At 48.5% G+C, this 10,173-nt stretch overlaps 1 protein-coding gene across 1 annotated transcript in view; it reads left to right on the top strand.

Annotated features, from left to right (window-relative positions):
• Nucleotides 1–226: 226 nt before the first annotated feature.
• The window catches only part of nrg3b (neuregulin 3b), a 226,441-nt gene continuing 216,494 nt past the window's right edge, over nt 227–10,173 (top strand). Inside the window, exon 1 of the mRNA XM_047608841.1 lies at nt 227–2,751. Coding sequence (XP_047464797.1) covers nt 1,932–2,751 — 820 coding nt within the window. The 5' untranslated portion in view covers nt 227–1,931. The remainder of the gene's footprint in view (nt 2,752–10,173) is intronic.

The following is a 10,173-nucleotide window of genomic DNA, read 5'->3' as shown; positions in this document are numbered from 1 at the left end:
CCCACGGAAGTATCAAGTTGAAGTAGTGCTCTAACTCGCTCATAAATTATGAGCCTGGTGTTTGGTTTGTTTGCTCTTGTGTGCCGCCGGTGGAAGACATCGGGGTGGCGCCTCCATCCCTCCTCCTCCTTCTTCTTCTTCTCCTCTCATCATTTCCCTGCCTCCCTCCCTCCCTCGATCTCACCGCTCCCTGGGGTGTGTCTATGGTAGCGCCTCTCCCCGCCGCGCCTGGTGTGTGTGCGCGCCGTGCGCTACCGCTGCCGCCGCCGCCGCCGCCTCCTCCCTCTGCCTCCTATCTGCATCTGCTGCAGAGCTTAGCCAACACGCATCAATGCCCTCTCTTTCTCTCTTGTTTTCCCACCACCTTCCTACTTGAGCCCACCAGAATCTCTCCTCTTTCCTTTCTCTTTACTGCTGACGGGGGAGCTGGCGCACACCTACAGCCCTGGAGTCCGGGGCGGGAGGGGGGGGGGAGAGACGGGGCAGTCACTATTCCTCACTTTGGAGTATTGAGGACGGCGGTGAACCGGAGGAGAGCGCCGGATGGGATAGGAGCCGTGAAACCCACATCACTCACCGCGGATTGAGCGAGCCTCCCCTCCCTCCCTGCTCTCCCTCTCACTCTCTGTCTCTCCCTAGTCTGCAGCCTCCAAGAACAGCCGCCGCATCATTTTTTTCAGAGCCCCCTCCCTCTCTCTCTCTCTCCCTCTCTCTCTCTCTCTCTCACCCGTCCTCGCTTCTCTCGGTCTCCCTTTCTGCTGCTTGCACCACTGTGGGAATGCAGCGGAGGTAAACGAATCGCAGAGGCTTCTTTCCTCTCGCCCCTCTACCTGTACCGGATCTATCGGCGCACTGGCGGACTGTAGACGGGCAGCTTTGGAGACGCGCGGCTGTCGTTCCGGGAAATCAAGAGTGTTGTCGGTCAGCGCGGGGATTGGACCTGGATCAGTTGGATTTAGCCCGCTACTCAGGGCACCACCACCCCAATCTCTTTGCCAGATCCCATCAGATCCCCGGCGGCTTTCACCGGTTTGGATTACCGACAGCTGGAGCCACCAAATGGGTGGCCGTTCCCGGGGGCTGTAAAGAGGCAAAGTTGAAGCTGCGTGCGAAGACGCTGCAAGTGGAAACGAGGAGGCTCATCGGCAAACGTGGGCTGTTTAAGGTGAAATTAAGTCAGAGAGAGGAGAGGAACAATCCGTGGTTTGTATTCTGAGGACCTTATGTGGCCGGTAATCAACCAGCTGAGAGTGGAGAAGGGTGCTGCCGTAGCCTGGGTTGATGGTCTACGCACGCACACACGCGCATGGATTTACAGCTCCAGTCTGAAGCCCAACACGCACCGGATCGATATCATTCTCCGTTCTTTTTGCGACGGCTTTTTAACAAGGAAGTGAAGCATCCTGGGATTTATCATCGCTTCGTTAGCGCCGAACTACAGCGAAGCGCCCCCTCGCCTCGCTCTCTCACCTGTCCATAACCCGTGTGGAAGTGTGTATATCTTTGTGCGTTTTCTGTGCCTGTGCGAGCGTGTGTATGCGCGCGCGCGCGTGTGTGTTGGGGTTCGTGTGAGTGTGTGAGTGTGAGTGTGTGTGTGTGTGTGTGTGTGTGTGTGTGTTTGGTTTGATCTCCGCCAGAGGGAGTGTAGGTTATATTGCTTGTGTGTGCATTTGAGTGCTGTGCCAGCTTTTAATTAGTAGTACGTGACTGCAAGTAAATTGTGTGTTCTCTGCTCGTGGGTGCTTGTGCATTAGTTCGTGTTTTTGTGTCTGTGCATGTCAGTCCATAGGCTAAGCATTGTGTGGGTATATACTTAAGATGCGCAGCATTTCTCCTGCACCACATCTCCTTCGTCGTACATGCCCTTGTATCATTTGGCCACCTGTTTGACCTCCTCCCGCACACCTTAAGAGACCAAAACCTCCTGCAGGATGAGCGAGCGCTCTGGTGCAAGCACCCTAGCAGCCATGACGCTGGAGGAGCCGGGGGCGGAACAGGCGTCTCCCCGAGCCCCGGGGCCTCTCCGCTGCGGCCCCTGTGCCGTTTGGCCTCGGCAGCAGACCTGGCTGTGCGCCGTGCCCCTGGTCATGGGCTTCGTGGGACTGGGACTCAGTCTCATGCTGCTGAAATGGATTGTCGTGGGCTCGGTCCAAGACTACGTCCCGACTGACCTGGTGGATCCTAAAGGTAGCATTGGACAGGACCCCATATTTCTCTCCAAACCCAGTGCCATGCCCAAGGGGCCTGACATTTCAACCGTCACCACTACTTTAGCTGCCTCCACGACGGAAATAGTGTCGACCACCACGCCGCTAGCCGCAGATGGCACCGCCCCAGCGCCAAGAACTAGATCAGGTCCACCAGCGAACCACTCGGCCAACGGCAGCACTGCCAACGGAGATGGTAACCGCGCCCCGCACCTTCATAACCGCGTCGGCACCCGCGTCAGCGGGACCGTGGTCACCACGTCCGCCACCCGCGCCACCCGGCTCACTCCGCCACCTAGCGGTAAGGAGGTCACCCCTCGCAGCACCGTCAGGAAAGGAGGCGGCAACGGACGCAACGGAGCCGCCAACTCCAAGCCGGCCGCCGTCACCACCGCGGCGCCCGGCACGAGCACGGCCACGGCGAAGACCACCGCCAGGCCGACCACCTCCCAGCCGGCCGCCCCGGTCAAGCCCACGTCGCGCTGGAATCACGGGCGCCCGGGCAAGGGCCCGGCCACCCGCCCACACCACCGCTTCAGAACACGTGAGTTCACATTTTGGGGTTTGTGGAGACGTGTGAGTGAGCGTGCGAGGGTATCGGCGGCGAGAGCAGCTCTTCTCCGGGGCTTCGTGCCGTTAAAAATGATGTGTCACTATAGTAACCAGTCACCACAGATGCATATACCTGAGTAAAGAAGTCATCTTTTGTCTCACGGTCTAAGAATATTATTATTTTTTTTTCTTTTTATATCTACATGGAAAGTGGATACTCCAGCAGCTTAACATTAATCGTATTCATTAGCACAGGCAGATATCAGGGGATATTCTCAGTATTTTCACCCCTCTCGTCTTTATCTTTCACTTGTGCGTTAATCCGATATGAATCTTACCTCCGGAGGAGTTTTTCTTCCTCACGCTGCGCTTCCAGTACCATTAAAGGCAGAGCTCCCTCTGGTAGAAATTATTCAGCCCTATATGCTACAGTTGGGCCGTTAAAGCTTTGTGACGTGTGCCGTGACCAAAGACGACATGTTTATGTTATGAAAACAAATAACAGGGGGCAGGCGGGGTGTCGAAACGGGAGAGAGGTTAGCTCTCACCTCCCGTCTAGAGGAATCAGATATAGCAAGGCCACACATCCCATTTAGATGAGAGGATACTGGGAGCGCGGTGTCGCAGGTACCGCTTTCACACTGCAGGGAGATACAAAGGAGAGGCTCGGAGGAGAAAATGGACGAACGCGGGGATGAGAGCGAGGTTTGAGAGGACGAGTTGAAACGGAAGGAGGCGGGTTAAAAAAAAAAAAGAAAATGAAAAAAAGGGGGGGAACTTTGAAAAATAATACGAAGTTGAAGAGGAAGGCGAAGGAAGGAGGAGGGAGGCAAACGCGGTAAGCATAGCAAAGCAGGAAAATGAAGAGTGGGAGCAGTGAGAAGAGAGAGAGATGACAGATGGAGAAGGCTAAGTGAGAGAAAGGCTTGAGGGAGATAGAGGGTATAAAGCAGAGGAGCTTTGAATTTTGCATATTTTGCATTGTGTAAAGGAGGAGAGCTTCATGATTATTAATTCCACAAGGGACATGTTTTCAACATCACTGATATTTTTATTTATTTATTTTTTTCCCAGATGTGGGTGGGGCAGGATGTGAATGTAATCATGAGAACTATGTGTGAATGAAGACGTCCCTCCAGCTATGTTGACTGTTTGGGGGATTTAATTGCCGCCTTTGGTTGAGCGGTGAATGTACTCAGCAGCAGGAAGTGGAGTAACCTTTGGATTATGACACAGCTTCACGTTCTCCTTAATGTGAGAGCTGAAACCTTCATGCCGCCGCGTTACTTTCTGGTGCGGATCATATGTTACAGCATCATCTCGTTTGACCCGTCAATGGCATCGATTGCACCAACAAACCAGCGGTCAAGTGACATTTACTACAACGTTCTCAGCATATCTATATTGGTTGTTGGATGTTCAACTGTATGTGTTTTACTTGCTGTCGAACCACATTGCATCGTTTTCACAGCTTATATGTCTGAAAATAACAGACCCCAGCGGTGGCCGAAGCATACAAGTCCTCACACAACTCTTTCAGAATCCAGACTCGGTTACATCACTCAACAAAGAGTTGCCAAAGCGGGGCAACCCCCCTCGCGCGACGCTCATGAAGTGACTTTGTACCACAAAAGGGCACAGCCTTCAAAGGCTAAAGCGCACTTCGTAAAGCTGCCCTCTGTTAATAAAAGCTTTCAGACGTTGCGAAGTCATTTTTGCTGGAGGCTGATGCTTTTGATAAGGCCTCAGCCTACAGGTTGACATCATGTGGAGTGGGCTGACATTTTTACTCACTTGTTGAATCGTTATCTGCGCCTTTAGTAAATATCTGTCAGGCAACAGGTGGCACTTTACAGTCACCGAGAGAAAACAACGTTCATACATTCATTTTTTTATTTTTTTGTAACAGTTTGTCCTCTGGTTGGTCATAGGGAGGGGAGGGGAGGGGGGGCTATCTCAGCTGTCATTGGGCGGGAGGTGGGCTCCAGCCTGGACAGGTCTCCAGTCTATCTCAAGGCTAACACAAAGAGACAGACAACCATTCATACTCACACCTACGGCCAATTTACAATCACCAATGAACCCAACGAGGATGATTTTTTACAGTGGGAGGGAGCTGGAACCCATGGAACCCATACAGACGCAGGGAGAACATGCAAACTTCATAAAGAAAGGCCCCCAGTCAGTGAGTTGTTACTCCCAACGTGCACAAAGTTTGAAATCAGCCGGGACTTTATTTTAATCTCCACATAAGCGAATTTGAATGAAAACGCACACCTTTCTTCCCCAACCCTTTGTACCCAGAACACAGAACAAAACTAATCAAAGTTCTAAAATCTCTGCCCCTTTTGTGTTTGCAATGTCATCAGCCATAGCAGCGAGGGAGCTCTTTGGTAAGCGCAGCGAGTAGTTGACAACATCTGTTGGAGGAATAGGGAAAAAAAAAAAGAAACTTGCAAAAATGGTGATATTTGAAGAACTAGATCACGCAGTTCTGCACCTGTCTGCTAGCTCTTGAAAATCATAATTAATATCTTCAAAGCGTCAAATAACAATGTCAGCCAGATATCTAGGCAGAGAGTTACCCGAGTCTTCTAACAGTTGTTATCGGAGTATAAAAGCTGTTGATCAGTGTCATGGCATGTGCAAATTCAAGGATTTTGTTGGAAGACAAAAGCAAGAAAATCCATTTGCGGGAATGTCAGCACTGACATTCACTACTTCCCGTAATTACACAGCGTACCTCACATACAGTACATCATGACATTTTATCGTTATTATTTTCCCATCCAAGGTGTAATGATACAGTGGCCTGACAGGATGCGCCTATATCTGTTGACATTAATGGGATCCCTCCCCGTAGTAAAATCATTTTGCATAGCGCCTCGGAGGGAGGCTGCACATGAATTATTGTCTTTCGCTGATGTCTGCGAGCTAATTGTTAGACGTATAAATCACTTTTAATACTTCGCCTGTAGTCTGTCAATAGGAGGTCATTTCATAAAAGCTTTAACTTGTACAAACTGAAGAAATATTCATCAGCTACCACAGAACATTTGCCACATAGACACCGATCACTGGCATAACATTATGACCGCTTTCCTAACGTTGTGTAGGTCTCCCTCGTGCCTCCAAAACAGCTGTGACTCATCAGAGAATGGACATGGGCCTTCTGGGAGGTGGGGGCAACTCAATGTTGTTAGTGGGGGTCTTTGAGGGGAGGGGCCTCTGTGGATCAGCCTTGATCTAGTGAATTTGGAGGCCAGGTCAACACCGTGTTTGAGTTGTTCCTGAAGTGTTTTTGTGTGTGTGTCTGTGTCAGGCTGCATCCTGCTGGAGTGCTATGGGGTGTCTGGTCTTGTCTGGTCTGGTCTGGTCTGGTTTGGGTGGGAGCTACATGTCTAAGTAACATCCACATGAATGCATGCCAGGTCCAGAACATTAAATTGTCACAAGATGGTTTAAATGTTATTCACTTCTCCTGACAGTGGTCATAATGTTGTGGCTGATCCGTGTATATGTAGAAGTCTTTGAGGTCATGGTGAGCAGTTCAAGATATTTCACTGTTCGTCTAAGTGGCTTCCCAGCTTTGTTTCGTGTCTCGTTGCGTTTGCAGTGTAACGTTGTGGCTGATCGGTGTGAAGCCGATACCACACAACTATGTAAAACTGCATCAAATGCCGACTGAAGGAACAGCAAACTTCGGAGGACGTGGTCCCTGTCGCTGCGCTGCCGCTCTAGCTGGAGCATTTTTATTTTGTACGCCGTCGTCTTCTAGACTCTCACACTGAACTCTTAAGAACAAAACGTTTCAGGCGGCGTTCCGGGGATGCAGCCTCTTCTTCTAAAGTACGTTGAGTTGCGCGGCGCTTAAAGTGCAGCAGCGATACACACAAAATATCTCGGCCCGATGATGAAACCCGCTGCAAAACTTGGCTTCAGATGCGTTTTGCCAAGTGAAATCATATTTTATGTTTAGTTGTGTGCTAATGCAGGTGTTACGTGGTACACGCTTGGGTTTTTAGATAATACATGTGTGTGTTAATGCTCCCGGTTTTTAAAAAAATTCTAAATGAAGACAGACGAGCTTTGTCTGTCGAGCATAATGCCACACTTTACCTACTTCTTTTGTCTTCCCCTCTCCTGTCTCTCGCCCTATCTCCCCGTATCCCTGTGCTTATTGTTCCCGCTCTCATTGTGTTCCACCATCTATTTTTTGCTTTGCTTTTGTGCTTCCTGTCGCCGCTTTGGTTTCGCCGCTCGGCTCACATTCACCAGCGTTTGGGGCAGTTGCAGGGATGAAAAAAAAAACTGGTAAACACAAAGACAAGCATGTAGCATGTGCGCGCTCGCTCTCATGAATCCATCATCTGGTTTTCTCCACTTGAAGCTGCTACGTATCTGATTCCGCCCCCCATTTGCACGGAAGAACACAACAGACGAATGGAGCGGCGCACAATGGATGCCTGTTGGGAAACCACGGGACGCTGTGTTGGCTCGAGGCCCCCGTTCCACTCTCCCCTCGGTTGTAAGAAATCTTCCTTAGTGAAGTGTGGTTGTGATTCCGCGCACATCCAACTAGCCCCATCCCAGACTTCCAGACTCGTTCGTCAGCCACATTTAAATCGCCGTTAAGCGATTCAGTTCTGGTTTGGCCGTCCAGCGCCATCAGCGGCTGCCGGCTCCTTTTGTATGTGGGAAGCGCCACGTCGTGCACCTTTGGGAGTGTTATCTAACTGTGCGGGAGCAGGGATGCAAGGAAACTGACACAGCTATCAAGGCTGCTGTAAATCAGCCGACTGAAACAACAGCCATTTAATCAAAACAGCTGTGCACTGAAGCCATAAAGTAAAAGATGAAAAAGTGTAGCTGCTATTTCCTGTGAATTTGATTTATCAGTCGGGTCCCTTGGCGCCGGAGGAAATGAACTGTTAGGAATTAGTTAGTCCTACATCTAGGATCTGCTTATTGAGTGGGTTTTCTTTGTGGTTTACGATAAACACTTCCTGGGTTCGTTTCCACTTCCCTGCCCCGCATAAAAAATAATTTAGCATAAACAACTGCGATCATGACGAATTGCGGGCAGACTTTTCTCATCACCTTGGAATGACATTAAACGGGTCGGACACTTAAGTTCTGGCAAGCGGCCAAATTACTTCCCTCCCGCGTACGAAAGCCTAACAAGAAGCTGGTCTCAATATGGCATTTCAGCCTGAGTAACAGTTGTGAAGTTAAAAAGCAGAGAGAAAGGTAGTAAAACACGTTCTGGTGTCACAAGTTTTTTTCCAAACTTTTCATTATAGCTCTATAATTTTTTTTATTTTTTTTTCCCCCGACTGCACAAAATACCACTGCAGGTCCAGCGGAGCGTGTTAGGGGGATTAAAAACAAAGATATAAATCCAGTCTCCGTCTCCGTCTCCCTCTCTATCTCCGGGGAGGTCAGGCTCAGATTTGCCAGGCTGCCTCTGAGGCCCCTCTGTCTCTCCCGAGACGTGCTCCGCTTGTTCGTTGAAGCCGGCGCAGGCAGCGCTGCTCCTGCTCCCGCTCCCGCTCCTGCTCCTGCTCCCGCTCCCGCTCCCGCTCCTGCTCCCGCTCCCGCTCCGTGTGTGTGCAGCTGCACCGAGTTACAAACATCCTCCTCGTCTGACACTCCGGGCTCCGAGTTATTAGGGGACGTTTCGGTCCAAGCTGTTCTTCTTGATCTCAATATGTGACATTAAGTAGTGAGCTCCAGAGGACACGTCTCATCAATTATCAACTCCATGTTAACATGGAAAGTTATGCACCGTGGATGCTCCTTAGCACTTGGGTTAGCTGGTTAGTTTATGTTGAATATGTAATGCAGGAATGAACAAAAATAACTGAACTGAAACAAAGTGAATGTCTGAAATGGAAGTATAGACTTATTTTATTTTATTCCATCCTTTCTTAATAGATCACTTCCTGTCAGTGCAATAAAAATAATAATTATGACCTTTATATTATATGTATGACATAGACATATATATATACACATATTACCAAAGACATCACAAAAATACAAAGATAACAAAACCTAACACCCTCTTAATTTCTGTACCTTGTAAAAATCCTCTCTTTATATATATATTTTTATAATTATGTACCTTTATATTTATGTATGCTAACATATAATATACACTATTCAAATCCTAATAATAACTTCTTAATTTTGTACCTTGTAAAACTTTTAATATTTTTTTAACTGTTTTAATTTAGTTTCATTTCCTGATGTCCTGTTAACTATAATCTTGTTTCTGTAGTTTAATTTTCCCCTTAAATTATGAAGCCTTTCCCTTCCAGTAGATGATTTTTGAATGTTTTGTGGTGAGAGATATTTATTTTTTTTTGCTTTGAATATGATTTGTGCAGTCTGAGATTCCACAATATCTTTGAATTTCATGAGTCTTGACTATAAAAATAATGAGTTTGTGTGCGGCCCGATATCCTGCCCCATTAGTAAGATGATTAGTGAATGTACTGCACTTACGTAGTTACAGACTTCAGCGCAGTAAGTCCATCGTCCATTGTGCATCAGTTTCTATCTTAACTGTTCTTAAAGAGGCTTAACTATAAGTAAAAAGTAAGATGCATGACTGTTAAGATGCCTGAAATCCTATCAGCATCATAACAAAAGGCTCGGTTAGTTTTCCCCCGAATTAACTGAGCAAAACTGTTTAAAACATGGACTTTCCGTATGACACCGGCGTAGTTGAGATTCAACCGACGGTAAAAAAAAAATGTGCGTGTGTTTAATTTGCACATGCAAATGAACGAGCCACATTCTGCGGCGCTGGCCCCGAACATCTAGCTAGCAGAGACACTTGACACTGACGGGCACCAATTACAAAGCAGAATACATCAGCGCGTTCGGCGGGCTAAGCCTGCAGACAAATTATCCCGGAGTGACAGCCCAGTGAATGTTTGAAATTTTGTGGGAATTGATCCCGTGCCCTTTTCCATCGCCGGTGCCGCGCTCCACCCGCTGAACCTCAAAGAATCGATAAGGAAAGAGGGGGGAGGGGGGGGAGAGCCTCGAGTAAGGACAGCTGAGAGGGAGAGAGGACAGAAACAGAGTGTGCTGGGTACAAAAGAGGGGAGAGAGAGAGAGAAAAAAGAATTTATAGGGGCTAACTGTCAAAAACCAGAGGAGCATGCTCCAGAAGAAAGGACCCAGCTGCAAGCGAAAGGCATATAGACATCACAGTTGAGTGAATGAGCCTTAGCCAGACACTTTACATATCGCAGACCACCATTCTACCTGTTCTATTATTATCTCCCTCTCATTTTTATGCAGATTGCCCTCCAGGTATTATCCATATTCGAATTTTACAAGTACTTCACTCCAGCCTTGTCACCACAGACTCTGCGTGATGGATCCTATACTGAACTGA

The sequence above is a fragment of the Mugil cephalus genome, chromosome 16 (assembly GCF_022458985.1).
Source record: "Mugil cephalus isolate CIBA_MC_2020 chromosome 16, CIBA_Mcephalus_1.1, whole genome shotgun sequence".
Classification (NCBI taxonomy): Eukaryota; Metazoa; Chordata; class Actinopteri; order Mugiliformes; family Mugilidae; genus Mugil; species Mugil cephalus.
Note: the sequence above shows the minus strand (reverse complement) of the source record. Positions and strands in the feature narration are given on the sequence as shown.